Source organism: Sphaeramia orbicularis, chromosome 14 (genome assembly GCF_902148855.1).
Source record: "Sphaeramia orbicularis chromosome 14, fSphaOr1.1, whole genome shotgun sequence".
NCBI lineage: Eukaryota > Metazoa > Chordata > Actinopteri > Kurtiformes > Apogonidae > Sphaeramia > Sphaeramia orbicularis.
In genome coordinates, this window is record NC_043970.1 from 43,433,311 (window position 1) to 43,460,582 (window position 27,272).

General features: G+C 40.7%; 1 protein-coding gene across 1 annotated transcript in view; it reads right to left on the bottom strand.

Moving 5' to 3' along the window:
* The window catches only part of rnf43 (ring finger protein 43), a 126,609-nt gene that overhangs the window by 20,690 nt on the left and 78,647 nt on the right, over positions 1-27,272 (bottom strand). The window contains 1 exon segment of the mRNA XM_030153199.1: positions 20,769-20,882. Within this exon segment, the coding sequence (XP_030009059.1) occupies positions 20,769-20,882 (114 nt within the window).

Here is a 27,272-nt window from a genome sequence, read left to right on the forward strand (position 1 = left end):
CAAATAAGATGCATTTAAGGATTTTTAGGACCAGACAAACATTATATACATTTATGTATGTAATGAATAGTTTGGGCCCTCATACAGAGCCTGGAGGTACTCCATGGGTTATCATTTTCCTTTCAGAATTTACATTATTCATGTATACATATTGATATCTGTTTGAGATAACTTTTTAACCAGGAGTTTGAAATACCCCAGATACAGATACCATACCTGTGTATTTTCTGTATTAACACTGAACAGTCAATGATGCCGAAGGTTTTGTTTAAGTCTATAAAAGCACCTACAGTAGATTCTTTATTGTCTGTTTTTTCTGTTGAATTGTCCTCCACCAGCTCCATAAGTGCCACTTAAGTTAACATGTTTGTCTGAGTCTGTACTGGTGGATGCCCAGTAGTTTGTGTTTATTTATGAAATTGTCCCCCTTACGACGAACAATTTTTCCAAAATTTTTTGAGAAATGTGAGAGAAGAGAAAAGGGTCTATAATTGTTAAACTGGTGTCTGTCTCTGTTTTCAAGTGCTGAAAAATGTTGTTTGACAATGTTGTATGGTCCTTTGTTATCTGATGATTCTATGTGCCGAAATAAAACTGAACTAACTAAGGTTGATTTCATTTTTGGTGTTTTTTGTGATGCACTGTTAGAAAATATCAGTTCTGCAGTATATTGTGGTATTTCACAATACCGTATCGATATTAAAAAGTACTATATCAATATTTTTAGGTATTTATTCAAATGCAGATATGGCAGGGGTTCATTTATGTTTTTAGTTTTTGTTTTTTGTTTATATTTTATTTACTATTATTTAATACTGTTTTATTAAATCATGGTTTTTTCAATCATCCTGAAAGCATTTTTTTACTGTCTGAGAGGCAGATGGTAGTTCCTTTGTTGGGACAAAAATAATGCTCTGATGTTAGTTCTGAACTAATAGAATATGAACATTTGAACAGGATCTTAAACTGTAATGTCTGTAAAACAGAATTTCAGTTTGAACACAGGAACATTTTGTGATATAGTATTAGATCCTGTTGGAACCAAATAAAAATGTCTCTAGTATTTGTGCATATTTCTGGTATAATTCAATTCTTCCAGGAAATAATCATTTCAAAAAGAAACAAAACAAACAAAAAATTGCCTTTTTAACAGTATCACGATATGTCGTATCGTGATCCTAGTATTGTGATTTGTATCATATTGCAAGATTCTTGCTGATACACACCCTTAGTGAAAATGTGGCTAAACCTGCAGATTTATAGAAGCTGAAAAAGTGCACGTGTCTTATCTGTTTCTTTCAGGTCTGATATGATGCAAAGACATTGACTTCCTGTAAACTGTGACCTGCTGTGACTGTTGCAGAAGCCCAGACGCAGCTCCTCCCAGACGGACTCGGTTCTGTGCTGCTGTAATAACCTGGGTCGGTGGTGGAGGCTGCGGTGCGACGCCTCTGTACTCAGTTTTCCTGTTCACCTCCAGGCGTCCTCTCCCTCTCTGAACCAGGACAAGACCGGGCCCGATCCCATCTGCACAGTTATTTTGACGAGCCACCCCTGGAAAAAACTCCAGGCTTCAAAACTGCTGAAGATCAAAGGCCTAATACTGTAGTAATAATACCGTAGTGGCCCCTGAACGCCTCATTCATCGGGGAGAGGCAGTGATATCATACAGTTGTAACTGCAGGGCCATTAAGCACTCATCAGATGATCTTATTTACCCTCCCTGTGTGGAAAAACATCTTCAGCTCTGTGGCCAATGTACAGCGACACGTGCACCCGAACGCATCACGAGCCAAAAGGTTACGGAAGGGGGTCAAAGTCATGTTAGTTCAGGTTCCACATTCAGACTAATCTGATCTAAAGTGGATCAGAACCAGGACAATAAGAACAGAATAAAGTATAAATAATGACATATACAAACTTTTATCTATGTTTCTAAGTGAAAAAAGGAAAATTACAAGATGAAAATGTTTATGTCTATAAGTGATGCTTTTTAAAAAATGTGAATAACATGAACAAACTGGAATTTATTAAGAAAATAAATGTAACTGGACCAATATTCATCCTCAGTTAATCATTTCTACATGTTCATTCTATCATACAGATACAGTGGATCTACAAATACACACAACATTTAATAACAGACTGAATATTGGTAGAATTCCACTGATTTACATGAAGACAGTTCAGGATGGTCTGATTTATTCAGACTATTCACATTTTTTGGTAAAGGAGAGTAGTCCTGTAGTCAAGACCAGATAGACCGAGACCGAGACCCAGACACACTAAGGCGAGACCAAGACCAAGACCAAGACACATTAAGGTGAGACCAAGACCAAGACAGACTAAGGCGAGACCAAGACCAAGATGCACTAAGGTGAGACCAAGACCAAGACACACTAAGGCGAGACCAAGACCAAGGCACACTAAGATGAGACCAAGACCCAGACACACTAAGGTGAGACCAAGACCAAGACACACTAAGGCGAGACCAAGACCAAGACACGCTAAGATGAGACCAAGACCCAGACACACTAAGGTGAGACCAAGACCAAGACACACTAAGGCGAGACCAAGACCAAGACACACTAAGGCAAGACCAAGACAAGACCAAGACACACTAAGGTGAGACCAAGACCAAGACACACTAAGGCGAGACCAAGACCAAGGCACACTAAGGCAAGACCAAGACCAAGACACACTAAGGCGAGACCAAGACCAAGGCACACTAAGGCGAGACCAAGACCAAGACACACTAAAGTGAGACCAAGACCAAGAAACACTAAGGCGAGACCAAGACCAAGACACACTAAGGTGACACCAAGCCCAAGACCCAGACACACTAAGGTGAGACCAAGACCAAGACACACTAAGGCGAGACCGAGACCAAGACCAAGACCAAAAACAGACTAGAGTTAGAATGAACATGACATGTTTACTCAGATCATTGCTGTAAAGTGTCATAACTAGTTCAATCAAATTCTGTTATATGACTGTGAAGGGCTTATACTGTCCACTGACAAAATCTATACAATGCAACATGTTTTTAAAATACAAGCATCTGAGTAATGATACTATTCTGTGATCAAGCAGTTTTTGTACAAATCCCCTCGAGACCACTATGTCTGAGACCAAGAGAAGACTGAGACCAAATGAGTTTAGTCTGAGACAAAACCAAAACTATGTCACTAAAGGATAGTTTTCAGATGGAAATGTTTTCATCTAATTCTACTTTTTTTACACTAAAACAAAGACAAACATTTGTATTTGTCATTATTTATAGTTTATAATGACAGTATTGTCCTGGTTCTGATCCACTTTAGATCCTACTGGTTTGAATGTAGAACCTGAACTAACACGTTTGTGAATATTTCAGTGTATTTTTTGTTTTTCATAAACTCCTCCCATTGGAAGGTTTGGACTCTTTAGTGTCCGGTTTTGGTCCACTGGCTGTATGTTTGACTAGGGGTGTAAGAAAATATCGGTTCTTCAATATATCGCAATATTTCATCTCACAATACTGTATCGATATTAAAAAGTACTGTACCGATATTTTTAGGTATTTATTCAAATTCATATATGGGGGAGGTTCATTTTTGTTTTTTGGGTTTCTTTATTGTTTATATCTTTATATCTTTATTGTTTATATCTCTATCAATTCTTCTCAGATACAAACCCAATAAAAAATTGCCTTTTTAACAGTATCATGATATATTGTATCGTGATTCTAGTATTGTGACTTGTATCGTATTGCCAGATTCTTGCCAGTACACAGCCCTATGTTTGACACCCCTGGGTTACAGTACAAATCCACCAGAAAATGCACAAATACTGATACGTGTGCAGAGTCCGTCCCCCCTCCTGCCCCCCCTTGGTGGAGTCTTCCAAACCAGTCGGATGGAGGTATTTTAATCACAGCCGTTTGGCGCAGTCTGGCATCATCTGGCCTCCGTCTCTGTTTATGACACAGCGTCTATTTTTAGGACACACTTTTTTTTTTTCCTCCGATCGTCTGCGCCAAGATCCGACGACAGCCTGATGAAACCCTGACCCCCCCACGCTCCCTTTGAAGTGACAAGTGAAAGATGTGCCGTCCTAATATGAACGCCCTGAGACACAAACACTGGGAGTTCCTGAACAGGTCTGAGGTTCTGCACAGCTCAGCCGGGGGGGGGGGGGGGCACATAAACACCCACTGTTAGCATGGGCCCAAACACAGCCAGTGAACAGCAGTGTGTGCAGGAGATAACGCTTTAAGAGCCTTTAAACATTTAAGGCAGGGACGTCAAAGTCATTTTAGTTCAGGTTCCACATTCAGCCCAATATGATCTGAAGTGGATCAGAACCAGGAAAATAATAAGAGTAAAAAAAATAGTTATATTATGAAAATGTTTATGTCGACTATGTTTACTTACAAATCTTCATAATATGAACTATTTAAGATAAGATAAGATAAGATAAGATAAGATAAGATAAGATAAGATAAGATAAGATAAGATAAGATAAGATAAGATAAGATAAGATAAGACAAGACTTTACTGATCCCACCATGGGGCAGTTTCCCAGTTAACAGCAGCAAAATATAACAAATAATCACAGAGAGAAAGACAGATAGAAAAACCACGAGCAAAAATGAAAAAATATAAAGAAACACAAATAAGAAATTTCGTATTTATAGAAATATTTATAGAAATAATTTGAAACTTGAAATGTCTTAAGAAAAACCAATGCAGTTTTACTAATATTCTGCCTCAGTTTATCAGTTTGTTATTTACACATGTGTGTTGTAACTTACATGACAATTACAAAAACTATTTTGACTCCTTTGATTGATAATATCTTCAGTGTAACTTTTCTATTTCATGCATTCATCCCAGGCGCCGGATTGGACCGTTTGGTAGGCTGGATTGGACCGTTTGGTGGGCCAGATTGGACCCTTTGGTGGGTTGGATTGGACCCTTTGGTGGGCTGGATTGGACCCTTTGGTGGGCTGGATTGGACCCTTTGGTGGGCTGGATTGGACCATTTGGTGGGCCAGATTGGACCCTTTGGTGGGCCAGACGGGACCCTTTGGTGGGTTGGATTGGACCCTTTGGTGGGCCGGATTGGACCCTTTGGTGGGCTGATTTTGGACCCTTTGGTGGGCTGGATTGGACCCTTTGTTGGGCCGGTTTTGGACCCTTTGGTGGGCCGGATTGGACCCTTTGGTGAGCCGGTTTTGGACCCTTTGGTGGGCTGGATTGGACCCTTTGGTGGGTCAGATTAGACCATTTGGTGGGTTGGATTGGACCATTTGGTGGGCCATCTTGGACCATTTGGTGGGTCAGATTGGACCCTTTGGTGGGCCGGATTGAACCCTTTGGTGAGCCGGTTTTGTACCCTTTGGTGGGCTGGATTGGACCCTTTGGTGGTTCAGATTACACCGTTTGGTGGGTTGGATTGGACCCTTTAGTGGGCCAGATTGGACTCTGTGGTGGGCCGGTTTTGGACCCTTTGGTAGGCTGGATTGGACCCTTTGGTGAGCTGGTTTTGGACCCTTTGGTGGGCTGGATTGGACCCTTTGGTGGGTCAGATTAGACCATTTGGTGGGTTGGATTGGACCCTTTGGTGGGCCATCTTGGACCCTTTGGTGGGTCAGATTGGACACTTTGGTGGGCTGGATTGGACCCTTTGGTGGGCCGGATTGGACCCTTTGGTGGGCCGGTTTTGGACCCTTTGGTGGGCCGGATTGAACCCTTTGGTGAGCCGGTTTTGTACCCTTTGATGGGCTGGATTGGACCCTTTGGTGGGTCAGATTAGACCGTTTGGTGGGTTGGATTGGACCCTTTAGTGGGCCAGATGGGACTCTTTGGTGGGCCAGTTTTGGACCCTTTGGTGAGCCGGACTGGACCCTTTGATGGGTGTGTTTTGGACCCTTTGGTGGGCCGGACTGGACCCTTTAGTGGGCCAGATTGGACCCTTTGCTGGGCCAGATTGGACCCTTTGGTGGGTCAGATTGGACCCTTTGGTGGGCCGGATTGGACCCTTTAGTGGGCCGGATTGGACCATTTGGTGGGTCAGATTGGACCCTTTGGTGGGCTGGATTGGACCCTTTGGTGGGCCGGATTGGACCCTTTGGTGGGGCCAGATTGGACCCTTTGGTGGGCCGGTTTTAGCCCCCGGGCCACATGTTTGATACCTGTGACTTAAGGCTTTCAGCTTTAACTGCTGATAGACTTTTCGGTGTAATTCAGCTCATTTCAAGGGTCATCTGCTCGATGAACTGATGTTTGCACCAAATCTGTGTAATGAGTGGAAATGTGTTGGAAACCAGGTGGTTTTGTTGACAGTTTTCAGGCTGGGACTTGTTGGACGAACTGTGGACTGAACGCTGACTGAAAGGACGAGGACATACTTTACAATCCACACATGCACACATGCAGGTGATATTCCAACGCCGTCTATTTCAGAGGCGTTCTTTCCAGCAAGCGCGGCTGCAGACATCTCACTGTTTGTGCAGAAAAGTTTTGTGGCGATGCTGTGGACAAACCAGGACCACACAGGACTGAACCGGATCCATCTGAACATGGTTCTGTGTGAACCCGGCAGAGCCCATGTGTCATCACAGACACATCCAATGTCCCTGTACGTCAGCATCTGTTCTATCTGAACCCACACCAGGGGAATGTGGAGGTTGATCAGGTTCTGTCTGTAATGGGTATAGTTCCAGGTCATCAAGTTGCTATGGTAACACAATAGTTAATGAATCTGATCATTACATTTAGATTTTTTGGGTGAATTTTATTTTGAGCATCATTATCTAAATATCTGACTTGTTGTAATCTTAAATTGTTTTGTTAAGTCAAATAAGTATTTGCATTAAGTTAAGTTCATCCTGGTCAAAGTTCATGTTTTGTCATGTGACCCTCAACACCAAAGCAAATGACAATGTGAGACAGAAGGACAGATATGGTGGGTCCAAACAGAGGGCATTACACCCCCGTCCCATTTTCTGTTGGTTATCCAGGTGAAAAAATTTCTCAAAACTGTGAACAAACTCTGTCAACATTGTCCCAAAGAACACACATATAAAATCTGAAATAAATCCGACCAGTGGTTTAGTTGAAGAAAGAAGAAATTGCTAATGAAGACGAGGATGAAGGCAATGGTGGACGCAGCACCGTCATTGCAGCTCATGACAAATTGTGGATAAAAACAGATGAGCAGAAAAGTGAGTGTCTGGAAACAGATAAAACCCGTCAGAGTCAGGGTTCAGCTCAGCATCAGGTGCAAAACGAGGCAAGAAACGGTCTGGACATCCACAAAGACCAACAGAACCACACTGAGGTGAACCACAACAAGGTCAAGGTGACATCTGCAGGACTGTGACCTCTGACCTTTGACGTCTGAGCTCAACCACAGTGTGATGTGACTGTGGATGTGAAAACCTGCAGAGCCGACGTCACATGGAGGTTAAAGTGTGTATTTACCCACAACTGATTATTATGACAGCGTCAGCGGTGGGTACGTCTGAAAACAGCAGTCAGACGTGTTCAGATTCACTTCATATTGAACGGACGTCAGTGGATTTGAACCGACACACAGATGGACCAGTCCAACAAACACCACAGGACCAGATCAAACCACAGGGAACATCACAGTCATATGTTCAAGTTCCACCGACATTTATAGGGGTGTTTGAAAATATCGGTTCTGCAATATATCGCGATATTTTATTTCACAATACTGTAATGATATTAAAAAGTACTGTATCAATATTTTTAGGTATTTATTCAAATGCAAATATGGCAGAGGTTAATTTTTGGTTTTTCTTTATTGTTTATATCTTATTTATTATTATTTAACACTGTTTTATTCAATAATGGTTATTTGAATCATCCTAAAAGCACTTTTTACTGTCTGAGAGGCAGATGTTTGTTCTTTTGTTGGGACTGAACTAAAATAATGTTCTGATGTTAGTTATGAACTAATTGAATATGAACATTTGAACAGGATCTTAAACTGTAATGTCTGTAAAACATAATGTAAGTTTGAACACAGGAACATTTTGTGATATAACATTAGATCCTGTTGGAATCAAATAAAAATGTTAGCATTTGTGCAGATTTCTGGTGTAATTCAATTCTTCCAGGAAATAATCATTTTTAAAAAAGAAAAAAAAAATTTGTTGCCTTTTTAACAGTATCATGATATACAGTATTGTGATATATCATATTGTGATCCTAGTATTGCGATTTGTATCGTATCGCCAGATTCTTGCCGATACACAGCCCTAGTCATTTATCAAATAGGCTCATTTTTTAGATTAAAACTGTTTACAGTCAGTATCACTTATAGAAAAAAAGGTATAATCAATATCAAATGAAACCTAAAAAGGAATAATAAATAATCCAAATTTCTCTCTGCAAAAAAGTAAAATTACATCACGAACAACCTGAACTTCCTAAGAAAATTAACTGTATTTTAATAATATTCAGCCTCAGTTTATCATTTATACATTTTCATTCTAATGTACAGATAGAGTGGATCTACAAATACACATAAAACATTTAATAACAAACTGAATATTGGTCCACTTAGACTGATTTACATTAAAACCTTCAGTTTGTTCATATTATTCACATTTTTTTAAAGGATAGTTTGTCGATATAAACATTTTCATCGTGTAATTTTACTTTTTTCCCTGTTAAACCATAGAATAAATGTTGTATTGTCATTATTTTCAGTTGATTGTGCTCTTATTTTCCTCATCTATTCCACTGCAGATCATAGTGGTCTGAACCGGACCTCCTGTAGACCACCGGGACCACATACGGCACGAACACAACCCATGACGACACAAGGAATTCCCACTGAGGAGGAGGAACCTGAAGTACTCAGAGCGTCAGTGAAGGCCTCACCGTGACCTCTGGTGACCACTGGTGACCTCTGCAGCTTCCTGTAAACAGCATTAAATAAATGAGGCTGGGACGATTCCCTGACCTCTGACCCCTGTCTCCGATCAGCGTCTGGGACGTTTACAGGACGTTGGTGTCCTGTTTGTGTGGACGTCAGACTTATCAGCTCGTCCGCTGACCTTGGACTCCATACACCACAGATATCCATGAACCCACCATCAGTTTCACATAAATACGTCTGCTGGAGTTCTGCGTTTGTCATGTGACCAGGGTGAATGGGAGCCACGGTCATAAACACAGAGCAGAGCCATGGGAGTCCATGGTTACGCACACATGGAACAGTGAAATAATAACACGAGAACCTACACATGATGACAACTCCACAACATTCTCCTGGTTTTAAAGTAGGGGGGTCAAACATACGGCCCGGGGGCCAAATCCGGGCCACCAAAGGGTCCAGTCCAGGTCCTGGGATGAATGTGTGAAATGCAAAAAATCCACAAACATATTAACCCATAAAGACCCAGAGCTACTTTTATGGTGGTTCCCACACAGATTTTTCTATGTATGTAACCTTTATTAAGTGATTTATCACCATTTATTATAATACTATCCTCTGTATTTTATGTTTTATCAGTATAAATCCTGTATTTTCTATATTTAATTCACTGATCACACAGATGTTCATTAAAGCTCAGATTAAAGTTGATGGTTATTATATCAGAAACAGAGAAAAACTGAAGAAAAAGTATCTTTTTCAACAAAATCTCTTAGTAACTGAACATAAACCCAGTGTGTCCATGAATTTAACCAATGGTTTTGCTGCTAAAGTGTAAACAAACAAACAAACAAACAAACCAAACCAAAAATAATAGCCCTTGCCTCCCTTTCGGGGGGGCGGGATAATAACCACATTCTGACATCACTACGACACTGTGCATATTATGGGCTGTAGGTGATTAAAGGACTTTCGACACCAGGGGGTTAAAGAAGAACAGACTGATGAAATGAAACAACGTGGTTTTACTGTGTCTGAGAAGGTTGTGTTCACGGACCTCCGTTATCTTTCCATTGCCATGGTGACCTAAGGCGGCGGCAGCTAACATTAGCAGCAGAGGAAGTGGGAAGGAAAAGCCAGTAAGGTCTGATCAGTCAGTGTGGAAAACTTCAGCGGTGAAGGAGGAAATGTGTGCAGATGCAAAAGGCTGCAGACGTTGGACGGCAACGCGGGGCTTTTGTCCGAGGTTGAAGAAGTCGGTTGAATCTCAGCGGAGTGGAGAGCAGAGGATCAAAGCACTGTAAACCTATCTGACAAGACGGAGCAGGAATATGATCCTCGGAATAACAGGAAGAAAAGGCCTTTGAGCTGGACCTGCTCCGACTGAAAAAACAGACGGTGGAACGTCCCCACGAGGTCTGGACGAGTGAGTGTGTGAAGGCAGTGACAGAGGGGACTTTAAAGATCCCTTAAAGAACCCTTTAAGCCCCGAACGTCCACTTTTAACCCTTACAGACCCAAACGTCCACCTTTAACCCTTAAAGACCCAAACATCCACCTTTAACCCTGAAAGACCCAAACATACACCTTTATCCCTTAAAGACCCAAACGTCCACCTTTAACCCTTAAAGGCCCAAACGTCCACCTTTAACCCTTAAAGGCCCAAACGTCCGCCTTTAACCCATAAAGACCCAAACGTCCACCTTTAACCCTTGAAAACCCAAATATACACCTTTAACCCTTAAAGACCCAAACGTCCACCTTTAACCCTTAAAGACCCAAATGTCCACCTTTAACCCTTAAAGACCCAAACATCCACCTTTAACCCTTAAAGACCCAAACGTCCACCTTTAACCCTTAAAGACCCAAATGTCCACCTTTAACCCTTAAAGACCCAAACGTCCACCTTTAACCCTTGAAGACCCAAATGTCCACCTTTAACCCTTAAAGACCCAAATGTCCACCTTTAACCCTTAAAAACCCAAATGTCCACCTTTAACCAGAACCATCTACTGATCTAAACTGTTTAATTCCTGTTGATCCACTAATCCTATCAATCCATGTCAATAATTGGTGTAAAATACAGTTCTTCATCTTTTCATGGTCATCAGGCATGACCATATTTGGATGTTCAGAGGCTCTGTAGTTACCGTGGAAACACCATCACCTTCTACGGCACTGATTCACCAAATTTTACATTTATAAACTATCCTTTAACAAAAAATGTGAATAATCTGAACAACCATGACCAACCTGAACTGTCTTCATATAAATCAGTGTAATAGTTCCAATCTTTAGTCTGTTATTAACTGTTGTGTGTGTTTGTAGATTCCCTGTATCTGTACGAATGAATGAACATGTAGAAATGAGGCTGAATATTGTTCCAATGACACTGATTTTTATTTCCTAAATGTCAAGTTGTTTATGATATTCACATTTATTAAAGGATAGTTGGTTGATGGAAACATTTTCATCATACAGTGTCAGTTTTTTTACTCTAAAACAGTGTTTGGTTCCGCCCCCCCAGGGTGGCGTTGGAACACCGTCAGGGAACAAGAAACATGGGGCTGAGACTGCAATGGGGGGGTGTTATGCTGCACTCCAGGCAACGTGTAACTCGGGTTTTTCCAACCTTCTACTGATGAAAATGCACTGGAATGTCAGTCAAACCTGGGACTTCCCACTCGTGAACTAATACTAGTACTGTTCTCCCAGTTCTGAGTTCTGACGTCACGTAGCAATGGCACCCCCCCATGAATGTGGTATTTATGCAGATTGTTTGTTAAAACAAGGTATTGCTCTGACATTTATCTGCAAATGTTCTACATAATCAGCAGCTGCTCTAGTGTTAGCTAGTGTTCAGTCCATTGAGTGCAAGAATAAATTAATATCAAATATGTATCCAAATATATAAATAACATAAAAGGTAGAACAGCTTCTCTTGCCTTATGTGCCGTTTTTCCTCCTCTGTTTCCCTCAAATAACCAAGGAGCAAGCACCTCTGGGGTAGAAATGATTGTAAATGAGCAGAACGTACAGTCCGACATGATGGTTTGTTTACATCTAACTCCCACAATTCCTTGCGCTCAGGCAGTTTTCCTGGAACGTTACAAAGTTGTGAGTTGAGGTTTGAAGTTGTGACTTACGGGCTCAAAAAACGGCCTGGAACACAGCATCAGTCTGTGTAAGTATCAGTATCAGCTGCATGTTGTCAGTGGTGAATTTCCGCTCCTCCACAATGAGGTTCATCTGTGTCGTCCCCCTGGACATATTGGGGGGGGGGGTGTCAGTATCTATGCACCGTACATAAGCTCAGTCAAACCGCTTCAGTTGATTCTGTTCTTCTTTCCTGGTTCTGATCCACTTCAGATCCTGTTGGTTTGAATGTCAACCTGCCCTCAGGTGACTTCTGTTCTGGAGGAAAACCAACAGAACTTACATGTGAACGTCTGCGTTTGTGTCTTTGAAGCCTCTGCGTCTGTCTGCCGTCCACCACTCAGTCATGAACGTCCACGGGACAAGAATCAAAGCTGATGCAGAGTTGGACCGGCGCCGTCCAACATGTCCACTGTGTACCTGCTGCTTTTTGCATTTACTCCCAAACACTGGACTGTCCTCCTTTTTCCAGATGTTCCTCTGTGTTTCCTCCTCCTCCTCCGCTCGTCTCCGATGAACCGGACGGATTGGACTCGTCTTCCAACACAGATGCCGCCTCCAAAAGCCTCATCTTTTTGTAGGAAAACATGAGGCAGGAGCAGGCTGAGGTCCCCCCCCGCGCAGACACGACGACACAAAAACAGCATCAGGAGGATGTGATTTATGGACCAGTCCACGGCGTCCCCTGTCCCCAAAAACATCCTGTCCTTGTCCCCAAACACGTCCTGTCCCTGTCTCCAAACACATCCTGTCCTTGTCCCCAAACACGTCCTGTCCCTGTCTCCAAACACATCCTGTCCTTGTCCCCAAACACGTCCTGTCCCTGTCCCCAAACACATCCTGTCCCCAAACATGTCCTGTCCTTGTCTCCAAACACGTCCTGTCCCTGTCTCCAAACACGTCCTATCCCTGTCCCCAAACACGTCCTGTCCCCAAACACATCCTGTCCCTGCCTCCAAGCACGTCCTGTCCCCAAGCACGTCCTGTCCCCAAATACGTCCTGTCCCCAAACACATCCTGTCCCCAAACACGTCCTATCCCTGTCCCCAAACATGTCCTGTCCTTGTCTCCAAACATGTCCTATCCCTGTCCCCAAACACGTCCTATCCCTGTCCCCAAACACGTCCTGTCCCTGTCCCCAAACTTGTCCTGTCCCCAAACACGTCCTGTCCCTGTCCCCAAAACACGTCCTGTCCCTGTCCCCAAAACACGTCCTGTCCCTGTCCCCAAACATGTCCTGCCCTTGTGTCCAAACACGTCCTATCCCTGTCCCCAAACACGTCTTGTCCCCAAACACTTCCTGTCCCTGCCTCCAAGCACGTCCTGTCCCCAAACATGTCCTGTCCCCAAACACTTCCTGTCCCTGTCCCCAAACATGTCCTGTCCCCAAACACGTCATATCCCTGTCCCCAAACACATCCTGTCCCTGTCTCCAAACATGTCCTGTCCCCAAACACGTCATATCCCTGTCCCCAAACACTTCCTGTCCCTGTCCCCAAACATGTCCTGTCCCCAAACACGTCATATCCCTGTCCCCAAACACATCCTGTCCCTGTCTCCAAACATGTCCTGTCCCTGGACTCAAGTCGTCCTCGTCACAGACTGTTCAGCCGTGGGGGTTAGGGCAGAGTCAGGTGACATTTCACACATGTCAACAAGGAGTTTTGGAAAGTTTAGTCTCTTACATAAACAGGTCTGGACCAGACTGAAGGTTCACCCTTTTAACCCTTTGAGGACGGATGTGTCTCCGGTGACACGTCCTTCAAAAAACTGGAACTCCAGAACCAAAAGGAATCAGAACCTTACCTTTGATCAGAGGTCAGGTTCTTTCTATTGGTCTAGAACACATTAGAGTAGAGGTCTGCATTGGCTGAGGGGGAGGGGTGGAAGTGGGCGGGGCTTAGAGCAGCAGAGTGCAGTCGGTGAGAGAGACATGGAATATTTTTTTTTACTTTTATCAGTGTTTTATTGGTGAATTCAGTAAATAATAGTATATAATAATGATAGTGATGTTATAGAGTGTTCTGCTGGTGTTATTGGATGTGTTTTTGTAAGTTTTGCTGGTTTTTTTTCACCTTTTTTCACTGTTTTTTTTGTGGTTTGTATGGTTTATTGATAGTTGAATTTGAACTGTAAATCTCTGAATGTCTGTATATTTGTATATATGAGTAAATATTCTATAAATGTGTGTATATTTGTATGTGTAAATCTTCTCTAAATGTCTGTATGTTTGTATATATGTGCAAATATTCTCTAAATGTGTATATTTGTATATATGTGTAAATATTCTCTAAATGTCTATATATTTGTAAATATGTGTAAATCTATAGTCAAATCTCTCCAGTTCATACATAGGTGTGTGTGTGTGTGTGTGTGAGTGTGTGTGTGTGTGTGTGTATTTGAATCAGACGATGGATGTTTTCATCAGTGAAATGAGCAGCTCAGTCTAGTTTATTTCTGTAATTTCATAAAGTTGTTTTTCTGCCCATTTACAATTGTTTTTTCATAATAAATATGACAAAGAGGCAGTTTTTATTGTTTATTTTTTGCTATAACTCACTGTTTGAAGCATTTATTACATATAATAAAGATAATTAATGGACAGATACTGAAACTTAAAATAATTGGCAAAAAAAGACATTTTCTGGCCCTTTTATTTCCAAAACCTCATAAATAAATGTGGGTGACAGTGGAGGTATGTGTCGACCTCATAAACACAGGACAAACAACAACACAAATGAAAAGTGGGTGAAAGGAAACAGGATTAGTGCTGAATGAGGCCACACCCCTTTCCATCTCAGAGGAGCTGAATCAATAGGCCTGCCATTCTGTGGGAGTCGACATGTCCAGACACGGACGACGCCTCCTGATCTGACGCTGACGCCGTCTCATGGAGCTGCTGCTGGAGGACGGTGTCGACAGCAGAACATCTAAAAACCTGAACGGTGTCGGATCCACGTGGATCTGCCTGTGGTTTATCTGGGACCGATGCTGCCTTCAAGTGCTGTGGGAATTTTGCTGTTAATATTAATATTCATATACATTCTGTTCATACTATCAGTAAAAATAAGACTGTTAACATTTATGTGTATTTTTATATTTCATGTCTATTTTTTTAAATCATATTTTGTCTGTTTTTACCATATTTTGTCTTTTTTTTTTTTTTTTTTTTTACCATATTTTATGTCTTTTTTTATAGATATTATGTCTATTTTTACCATATTTTATCTGTATTTTTTACAATATTTTGTCTTTTTTATCCATATTTTATGTCTATTTTTACCATATTTTATATCATATATTGTCAATTTTTACCATATTTTGTCTTTTTTTTTTTTTTTTTTACCATATTTTGTCTTTTTTAACCATATTTTATATCAAATATTGTCTATTTTTACCATATTTTGCCTATTTTTTAACCATATTTTATGTCTGTTTTCATCATATTTTATGTCTTTTTTATTCATATTTTGTCTATTTTTACCATAATTTATTTGTTGTTTTTTTTTTTCTTTTTACCATATTTTGTCTTTTTTTTTTTTTTTTACATATATTATATATATATTTACATATATTATGTCTAGTTTATCTGTATTTTAACCATATTTTATATCATATTTTGCCTATTTTTACCATATTTTATTGGTTTTTTTTAACCATATTTGTCTTTTTTTTTAACCATATTTTATGTCTATTTTTACCATATTTGTTACTGTGATGGCTTTATCGACATAAATCCGTAAAAGTGAGTAAGAGAAGGCTGGTGTTGCAGACTGTACTACACTCAGGTCTTATTAAGTGATATATCACCATTTATTATTCTATTATCCTCTGTATTTTACATTTTTTTTCAGTGTAAATCCTGTAATTTTTTCTATATTTAATTCATTAATCATGTAGATGTTCTTTAAAACTTAGAGTAAATTCAAAGGTTATTATATTAAAACAGAAAAAACTGAAGAAAAAAGTTACTTTTACTGTCAAATCTATCATTAACTGAACATAAACCAAGTGTCTCTACCCTTATTCTGTTCATGTTTGTTATTCATTTTGTTCATTTGTATTTATTCAATTTGTTATTTTATTTGTTGTTGTTAATTTTGTTGCCCATGTCATTATTTATTCTTTAATTTTGTACACTTTGTGGCTCATTTTGTTCATGTTTTCATTATTTTAGTTCATTATTTTGCCGATTTATTACTAATTTTGTTCATTTTATTGCTTAGTTTACGCTTTTGTTTTACTTCATTTTAGTTGATTTTTTTGCTTTTTTTTTTTTTACCACATTTATAATTTTGTAAAAAAAAAAAAAAATGTATTCATTGTTGATCATTTTATTTATTATTTGATGTATATAAAATGTGTCACTGATCCAACTCCCAGAGCTACTTCTTTTTATCAGTTCCCAAATGATTTTTTCCTCTCTATTTAATCTTTTCTTAAGTGATTTATCACCATTTATTTCAATATTATCCTCTGGGGGAGTTTTTTTTTTGCTTTTTTTGGTGTGTGTAAATCATGTATTTTCATATATTTAATTCACTGATCACGTAAATGTTCATAAAACCTCAAAGTTGAGGGTTATTATGTCAGAAACAGAGAAAACTGAATAAAATGTGACTTTTTCATCAAATCTATCAGTGACTCCATCCACTGCCATTTATCAAACTGCATGAATTACATTTTTTCTTCAATTTCGTTAACTTTGTAGCTTATTTTGTTCTTATTATGTTTGTCAGTTAGGTTCATTTTGCTGATGACTTTGGCTGATTTTGTTCATTTATTCCTTTTTAAGTCCATTTTTCACATTATTCCACTGTCATTGATCCAATTCCATGGGCTTTACTGGTGACGGTGTTTCCATGGTAACTACGGAGCCTCTGAATGTCCAAATATGGTCATATCTGATGACCATGAAAAGATGAAGAACTGTATTTTACCCCAATTATTGACATGGATTGATAGGATTAGTGGATCAGCAGGTATTTAACAGTTTAGATCAGTAGATGGTTCTGGATCTGGAGGGTTAACAGAATAAATACAGGGTTCTGGATGGTATGAAATGATGAACTTTCTTCAGATTTTAAGTATTTCTTTAAGGGTTAAAAATCATTCAGGAAAATGTTCCAACTGTCATTTGAACACTGTGTGAATTCACAGAGTCGATGTTCCAAACCTTTTTCTCAGATAATGTGTGAGTGAAAACATTAGAATGTGGCCCGTCCCCCGGCGTTATGACAGGAACCTCCGAAAAACCAAAATAAAAACAAAAGACAACAATGAAACCTTATCCCTGAAGGTTTGGAGCGTCACTTTGTTTGGTTTATCATCTATTCTGAGCGCGTGCGGTGCAACATGAGCCCTCTGCGGCCATCGGGTATCTATAGAAGCAGTCAGACTAAAGTGTAAACAAGTCCCATCCCATCCAGAGGACGGTTCTGACCCGCAACCACTGATCCAACGATGGCAAAGAACCGCGATAAGGTAAGAATTGATAAGATAAAATATGATAAGATAGGATAAGATAAGGTAAGGCAATTTAAGATATTATAAGATAAGGTAAGATAAGGTAAAATAAGATAAGATAACATAAGAATAGATAAGATAAGATAAGATAAGATAAGATAAGATAAGATAAGATAAGATAAGATAAGATAAGATAAGATAAGGTAAGATAAGAATAGATGAGATGAGACAAGATAAGGTAAGGTAAGGTAAGATAAAATACGATAAGATAAGATAAAACTTTAATAATCCCATAATGGTTAAATTTCTCAGTTGACAATAAATACAAAACAAGAAAAGCACTCGGAGAGCGCAGACCTCCGCCAAGACAGATCTGCCCCCCCCCCCCCGATTACCACCAAAATTTAATCATTTCTTCCTTGTGCCAGTATCAGCATTTCCTGAAAACTTCATGAAAATCCATCCATAAGTTTTTGAGTTATCTTGCTAACAAACAAACATGCACACAAACACACAAAGCCAAGTGACCATAATACCTCCTGGCGGAGGTAATTAAAGTGCAGAGAAGAAAGAAAACAGAAAATAAACACTTATGAAACATAAAACATAAATAGAAAACAGTAGAATTTAAATAAATTTAGATTTAAGTGTAAATATTTAATACATATTTCCAGTGTATTTGTACAAACTGCCACCAAGGGTTTAAATGTGAGGATGCAGGTGTCTACATACTCTACAGGCCACCAAAACAACCAGACCCTGCCCCCCTGCCCCTGCCCCTGCCCCTGCCCCTGCCCCTCCAAATTCCCCCCCCCCCCAAGTCCTTTCCCTCCTGGTTTCAAAGTTTGAAGGAGAAAGCACTCGGAAGCCGCCGTCTTTTGTTCTTGACTTGACACAGTGTTTTGTTTATGGGACAACACAGCGTCTCCATTAAGGCTTTAATCAAAACTGTTTGGAGTCGGCCTTGAGTGACAACCCCCCCCCACCCCACCCCAGCCTGCCCGCCGGGTCGGTTCCCACTGACGGAGGAGGAAGAAAGGAGCAGGGAAGTGTGGGAATGTCTCTCCATCGTCGCCACGGCGGGCAGCTCCTAAACATGGCTTTAAATTAGGGGAAAAGAAAACAGAGTCTAAAAACAGGCCGTCCAGAACTGCGCTCCTGCCTGCTAATTTGTCACCACTTGAAAAACGAGGCAGAAATAGCAGCAGCGGTTCTAAATCACACTCCTCTAAAGCAGGATGTGCCAGCCGGGGTGGATGGTAGAACACTTAAACACCAGGGACATGTAGGTCAAGTCCGTCGCACTCGCACATACGTCGAAACCGTTGTGGCTGGAATCTATGGAGCTGCTTCATATTAGAAGGAACAGAACACAGGGGCTGGTTCTGGACCGATCCGACCCATGAGAGCTGGACCTTCAAAGCCTCGTGTCCCAAACCCAGGGCCCGATGCCCCAGATGAGTGGACCAACAGGTATGAAACAGTTCAGACCAGAGGATGGTTTTAGTTCTGAGGGGTAACCGAAGAAATACAGGGTTCTGGATGGAATATTCTGGATGCCATATTTCAAAATTTTGGGGTCAATTTTTTCCTTTTTTTTTTCCAACTATTTTTTCTCATTTTCTCCTCACTTTAAAGGATTTTTTCACTTTTATGCTGCATTTTAAGGTTTTTTGGTTCATTTCTTCCCTCATTTTTCAAGTATTTTACTCATTCTATTCTCATTTTAGCAGTTTTTGTACAGTTTATCCAATGAATAATTGAGGTTAAACTGTATTTTCCCTCATATTAGAGGGAACAGAACCCAGAGTCTGGTTCTGGCGTGGATCGGACTCCTGACAGCTGGGCCTTCAAACTCTTACATCCCAAGCCAGGGCTCGCTGCCACTTACTACATAGCAGTGCAGAGCTAAGCCACCCCCCCTACCCCCACCCCCCCATGTCTAGTGTCCCTGTATGTCAGTGTCGGTTCCATGTGGATCAGAACCAGTTGAATGTGTGAGGTTCTCAGGTTCTGTCTCTGTTCCAGTCCTGTGGTCTGGATGCAGCAGATCAAAGGAAAGGAACAGTTTTAATATTTCAAAAATTCAGCAAAAATTCTACATTTCTGTAAAATTCGTAAACACTAGTCACTTTTCCATTGACCCCCAAATTGCGTGAATATAACTTGCGCATAAAAATTTACCTAATGGAAAAACAATTTTGCCAAAAAGTATTTGCGCTGGCAAGAGGTGGTTTTTTCAGGCATAGCACAAATGGTATATCACACAAAACTGCAATGGAAAGACCTTTTTGCACAACTAGAGTCACATGAATAAAAAAATAAAATAAAATAAAATAAAATAAAATAAATAAAACGGATGTTACAACAAGAGAAGAAGAGTTAAAAAAAAAAAAAAACATGTGTGGGTATGTGTGGACACACCAGGAAACCCAATCATTTTAGAATTTAGTAGGAGATAAAGGGGTAATGTATAATAATAATGAATATATCTGTAAATCAACACCACATTTTTGTTCGTCCCCATGTATATGGAATGACTTCTCGTGCCATCTCGCAATAATAAATAAACAAATCATTGCATTTGTGATTTAATGGAAAATCCAACATTACACACTTCTGTTTTGTTTTTTGTTTTTTTGATATTTAGTAAATATGGGTAATATTTTGCACAGATGTCCAATGGAAAAGAGACTATTGTCCCAAGGAAGGTTCATAAAAAATCTGAAATTAATCAGGCCGGTAGTGTCAGACAAGAAGATTATTGAAATGTAGGCACTGGTGACGATGAAGAGGATGAAGAGGATGCTGGACACAGCAGCTTCAGAACAGCTCATTGGTCAGTGAGATGAAAGTGGATGAGAGGAGGTGCAGACTGTAGGACATTCAGGACTGATTTATTCTAATATTATCTTCTGTATTTAAATTTTTTTCCATGTAAATCTTGTATTTTCATATATTTAATTCACTGATCCTGTAGATGTTCATTAAAGCTCAGATTAAAGTTGATGGTTATTCTATCAGAAACAGATCAAACCGAATAAACAGTGTCTTTTTCAGTCCAATCTGTCATTAACTGAAGATAAACCCAGTGCGTCCAGCGTTATTTTGTTCTTTTTTTTATTCATTTTGCTTCATTGTATTCATTGTTTTGTTTGTTTTTGTTCATTTTGTTGCCTATTTCATTATTTTCTCTTTCATTTTGTTGACTCTGTCTTATTTAGTTGATGTTCTCTGTTCTAAGGCCTTACCTTATCGAGCAGTGGCAGGCATCGTGGAACCCTGTGCTCCAGTTTGACGATGGTGACGAAGTCGCTGTCCTGCCGCTCATCCTCACTCGTGTTGCACAGAGATAGGGGGTGATACTGCAAAAGAAGAACAGCTTCATTAGACATCAAACAAGCATGAACGCCAACAGACACAGAGTCAGCCCATGTGCAGAGAACGGTTCCTCCTCATATGAAAGAAAACGGCTCTGAAATAACGACACTGATGTGATGATGGGACGGACGGAGAGCGTTTACTGAAGGATGTTTACGTTTAATCCTTTAGACCCAGACTTTTCTAAAGGTGGACGTCAACCTTCCTCATATGGAATACACATGTCAACAAAATAAAACACAGGGGGTGTTGTTTTAACTCTGTCATGCATGAAATATTATAAATACAGACATAAATTAGAGAACATAGTGTCCAAAAGCCTCTGAATAAACATGATATATTTAAGGAAACTTCATCTAAAATGGAACTGTAGTGGATGTTACACTTCAGCTTTGACACCAGTTATCTGATCGTATAGAAAGAAAAACATTAATTACATTTTATATATATATATATATATATATATATATATATATACACACACACACACACACACACACACACACAGACACACACACATAGATTAGATAGATAGATAGATAGATAGATAGATAGATAGATAGATAGATAGATAGATAGATAGATAGATAGATAGATAGATAGATAGATAGATAGATAGATAGATAGATAGATAGATAGATAGATAGATAGATAGATAGATAGATAGATAGATAGATGTGTATGTATATATGTATATATGCACATATTGTTGGTTTAGACAAAAGGGTAAGATATAGCTATATAAGCTATGCTTCTTCTCACTCCTTTTCGAATATGAGTTTTTTCTTTTTGTGTGTATCAATATTTTATGCTTTGAATTTTCATTTCTATATTATGTTGTGCAAAGAAGTCAAATAGTAGCAATCAGGAAGCTTGTATCATTTCATATTCAAAATAAATCAATAAAGAAAATAAATAAATAAATAAATTCATGTAGTAATATTGGTTTTGTACTTTGAAGTAATTATTGCAAATCTACTTTGAAATGAAGCTTAAATAACACTGTGGATGAAAGGGTCAAATGAAGTTTTTTATGTGTTTCTATGTGGAGTTCATTAAATGTTAAAGCAGTGATATTTGTCTTTTTTAAATGTTCTTCCTTTTCCCACATTTCCCTGTGGTCTCCATAAACTGTAAATGCTCTGCTTGGGTCTGAATTCTTCATTTGTTCAACTCCACAGGTTCATCTTCAACCCTATTTCTGACTAATGACCTGGAAAAGTTACACTGAAGACAGTAATAGTCAAAGGCGTCAAAATGATTTTAGATCAGGGGACGTAGACAGACCAATATGATCTCAAGTGGATCAGACAAGTACAATAATAGCATAGTATAAAAATGATAAAAACTCCAAATTTTTCTCTTTGTTTTAGCGTGAAAAAAGTAAAATTAAATGATAAAAATGTTTACAATTCCTAAATATCTTTTCACAAAAATGCGAATAATCTAAATGACCATGAACAACCTAATATGTGGAATTTCAACATTTCTGTCTGTTACTAAATGATTAGTGTCTTTTTAAGATCCACTGTGATATGTAAGTTAGTGAACATGTGTTAAAGGAGGGATATTTTACTTTTTTAAATGTACTTCTTCCTTTTCCCACATTTCCTTCTGGTCTCCATAAATTGTAAATGCTCTGCTTGGGTCTGAATTCTTCATTAATTCAACTCCACAGGTCCATCTTCAACCCTATTTCTGAGTACTGACACCAGAAAGGTGGTTTGGAGCGTTGGCCCTTTAAATGCACAAGAGCCACTTCAGGCCCCACCCCCTCCAGGTTGTTGGCTGTGCTGCTCTATCCTGTTCAACTGACAACTGAACATTTGAGGTAATGGGCTCCAAGTTTATCCCTACCACAATCCCACCTTACTCGAAAGAAGACAATTCTTAATGTAAATCCAATATTGGCATGTGATTAGTACAGAATAGATACAACAGGTGTCTAATGAGGAAAAATAAGTAGCTAAAATAAAATAGAAAGCAAGAGAAAAAAAAAAGGGGGGAATATTTTCAGTATGGACCCCAACCGCTGCTGCTAATAAACAATTATCGAGAAATATTGGAGAAATGTTTGTCGGAAGTTTTGACCTTTTAAGTGCAAATGTGGAGACAGAACTAGTTAGAGATGCAACTAATTAAGAAGGAATTCAAACAGGTTGTAGAAATCCACTGGATTTAATATACAAATGAATCTAAAGATAGTTTAGCAGCAGCTGGAGGGTTCAAATTCAAACTGCATGAACTATTAGGGTCCAAATACACAAATAAACAAGTGTTAAGAGAACACAAACCTCCGCCAAGCACCCCGAACGGTGTGCATGTGTGGATCAACTATTTCTTTTTAAATTAAACAGTTTCAAGGTTGTTCCATACAGCAGAAAAATTGCGGTCAAACATGGTAATAAAAAAATAACAAAAGTCAACAGAGCGTAACAGAAGAGAAATGGAGCGGAACGATATTTCGTACAAAGTTGAAGCTTGGTACCAGTCATGTGTATGTCAAATTATATAAAACTCCAATCAATATTTGTTGAGTTATAATGAAAAATGTGTGGTAAATGGGATTTTCAATGTTAAATCGAAATGTCCACAGAGTCCGCATTCCACAGTGGATGTGGACAATTTTGTGGCAGATTCAAGATATTCTTATAAGCTACGGGTGTATCAAATTGGAGACTAATCGGAGTTGTTTTAAATTTTTTATGAATTTTTGAAAACTGCTCAATTTTGAGAGATAGGAAAATTTGAGATTTTGTGACCTTGCTGTGACCTTGAACTTTGGCCTACTTGGCCCAAAATTTAATGGGTTGGTCCCAGGGCCTAGGCCTATCTGTGGGTAAAATTTGGTAAAGATGGTTGAAAAAGTTTTCCTGTGAGGTTGCTAACAAACAAACAAACAAAGCAAAGTGATCACAATACCTCTTGGTGGAGGTAATGAACCACGGACTAAGAAAAGTGGGTTTAGACAAATATGAACCTTTAACACACGAATATTGTGTCTGTCTGTAAAGAAACTATCCAAAACACAAAGGATTATTATTACTTTAGCTCATGGTTATACATTAATGTTGGTTAAGAAAAAAAAAAAATGTTAAAAATATGATGTGAAAATAAGGTGTGAATCTGTGCAGCTTTAACGACTTTAAATTCAAATCCTGGAGTAAATGCCGGAGCGTCTCCAGCTGGACTTCACAGACCTTCAACACTTGGATTCAACACAAGCTGCTTTTTCTGCTTCAAACTGAGTCGTTTCCTTCTCCAATCCTACAGTTGATATGAAGAAGGAAAACTTTGGCGCCCTGTGAAATCGATGCGGCGGCCGTGGATGTTCCCTCCCACGCCCACTCCCACTCAGAGCCTGAGGAGCGGAGGAATGAGCCGCGTCTTTGGAGGAACATTTGATCCCCTCTGAAAGGGAGGACGTTCAGAGCTGCTGAAAGGCGGCATTTAAGAGCTCAAGGGATCGCAGCGTGTTTGGGAGTCGCAGACATGCAGGAGCACGGCGCTCCCAAAACTCCCACAATGCACCCTGCACTCGACAGCAGCCGGGACCAGGGGGCACCAGGGCCTGCAGAACCCAGGCCCCTGGACCGACCTGGTTCTGGCCTAGTGGGCCTCTGATGTGGCTGTGGGCTGAGGTCATGCCCCCCTCCCCTTGTCTTCCCCGGCGGAAATCCCTAAATTAAAAAGACCCAGGGGTGACATCAACAGCTGGCACCCCCATGTGAAGGGTGGGGTGAGGGGGGTGACGTAATGGACGCATAGGGCTGGTGCATGTCTGTCAGGAGGGGGAGGGGGGACACAGAGGTAGGAAATAGTACGAAGGAAACCACCTGCAGGATCAGAACCACTGGACACAATGTGACTGATGGACAATCGGCAACCAGCAACAGGCAACCAGCAAGGACTCACATGGACTCAAACTACTATTGGATGCAATTCAGTCCACATGCTCCTCCCCTTCAAAGACCCTCATCTAACTTTCTGGTATCCGGGTGACCATATTATGCACACTTTGCACTTCATGTTAGGGCAGAGCCTACGGTAGCCTAGAGGAGGAGCCTAACGGTAGCCCAGAGGAGGAGCCTACAGTAGCCTAGAGGAGGAGCCTACAGTAGCCTAGAGGAGGAGCCTACAGTAGCCTAGAGGAGGAGCCTACGGCAGCCCAGGGGAGGAGCCGACGGTAGCCTAGAGGAGGAGCAGATGGTAGCCCAGAGGAGGAGCCTATGGCAGCCCAGAGGAGGAGCCTACGGTAGCCCAGAAGAGGAGCCTACGGTAACCCAGAGGAGGGGCCTACGGTAGCCCAGAGGAGGAGCCTACGGTAACCCAGAGGAGGAGCCTACGGTAACCCAGAGGAGGAGCCTACGGTAACCCAGAGGAGGGGCCTACGGTAGCCCAGAGGGGGAGCCTACGGTGGCCCAGAGGAGGAGCCTATGGTAGCCTAAAGGAGGAGCAAATGGTAGCCTAGAGGTGCACTGCCCGGAGACACAAGAGATGAAATTCGATTTGACGATTATGTTTAAAACACTGTCCTAATTAAATAATCCAATTTCGATTTAAAATCGGTTAATTGTGCAGCTCTAGTTTATGTTATTGAAGGCCAGATTATTTTTCAAAAGTTCAAAAGTTGTTCATTTTTGTCAGAGTTTTTAAATTCAGACCTATCCACTAAAACCATCACAGTGTAAACAATGTTAAATGATTACACAAACACTGTTCTACCAAGTGAGTACAACACACACACACGCACGCACGCACAAACACACACACACACACACACACACACACACACACACACACAGAGTATTGATTTCTTCCCTGCTCTTATTTATTCCTGTTGTCGGACCAACTGTAACACACATTAACGTCCCCTTCAATTCATAAAGTCTTCAGATCTTGGACTTTGAAAACAGTTTATCGGGTCCAAATCGCAGCTGAAGCAGCGGCTGGTTTCAGTTTCCTCTGAGGCCGATGTCTATGTTTTGCACCAGTGACGAGGCTAAGCATTATCTTCTATTTTGGATCCACCACTTCCACTGACATGGCTGTGAACACTCCCTGTGTGCCACCCCCGGTGCCATCCAGTGCCCCCCCCCCAGGCTATAAACGGAAACCGGGGCCGTCTCGAACGTCTTCATTTGGTTTGTGTGCGGCCCTGAGGAGCAGGGGCCTGGGAAAAGCGACCAGGGAGGCTCCAAACCACAGGGCACGGCAGCAGCTCCCCACAGACTGGGAACAATGTCCTCCATCTGTCCAGATCTGCAGGACTGACAGGGACATGTCCCCGGGTTCTTTTGTGGACACCATTAAAGACATTCCTCTGCAGCTCAATCAAAGACAAACCCCAAAAATATTCCAGGGCAAGAATCTAACAGCCTCAAAAACAAATAGACGCACAGAAAAAGGGGAAAATAAATAGTAGCTGCGGTGAAAAGTCAATCCTATTTTTTTCCCTCTTAACTGTGCAGATCTTCTTTTTTCATCTGCCAATAATCAGCCGCAGCGTTGTGGTTGAAGTGCTGCCAGCAGGGCAGTCGGCCCAGGCACTTCTGTCAGACGGCGTTCAGGGGAAGCACACGGAGCCTCCACCGCTCAGCAACATCCTCCACTCAGACACCAGCTGGGGGGGGGGTCAAACACCACAGGGTCCAACCCCTCCCACAGGATGAACTTATGAAAGGCAACAATTACACTGAACATTACAAACATTTGTCTTTTAGTGTAAAAAAGTATAATTACATGACAGTATTTACATGTATGTACAAGTATCCTTTCACCAAAAAATGGACCTGAAATATGTGAGTTAGAGTAATCTGAACTGTATTCTGTTTATTTAATACATGTAAAGAAAACTATGACATTTAACTTTACTGTGTTAAACAGCAAAAATCAACTGGGATGTGACAACTAAGGGTGCAAGTTATTAGTTGGTTGACCTTATCGATCGATTAACGATTAATTTATAAGCAACGATTTGTGGACAGGTGTGGACAGGTGAACAGGTGTGGACAGATGTGGACAGGTGTTGTGGACAGGTGAACACGTGTGGACAGGTGGACAGGTGTGGACAGGTGTTGTGGACAGGTGAACACGTGTGGACAGGTGGACAGGTGTGGACAGGTGAGCAGGTGTGGACAGGTGGGCAGGTGTGGACAGATGTGGACAGGTGGACAGGTGTGGACAGATGTGGACAGGTGTTGTGGACAGGTGAACACGTGTGGACAGGTGGACAGGTGTGGACAGGTGAGCAGGTGTGGACAGGTGGGCAGGTGTGGACAGATGTGGACAGGTGGACAGGTGTGGACAGATGTGGACAGGTGTTGTGGACAGGTGAACACGTGTGGAAAGGTGGACAGGTGTGAACAGATGTG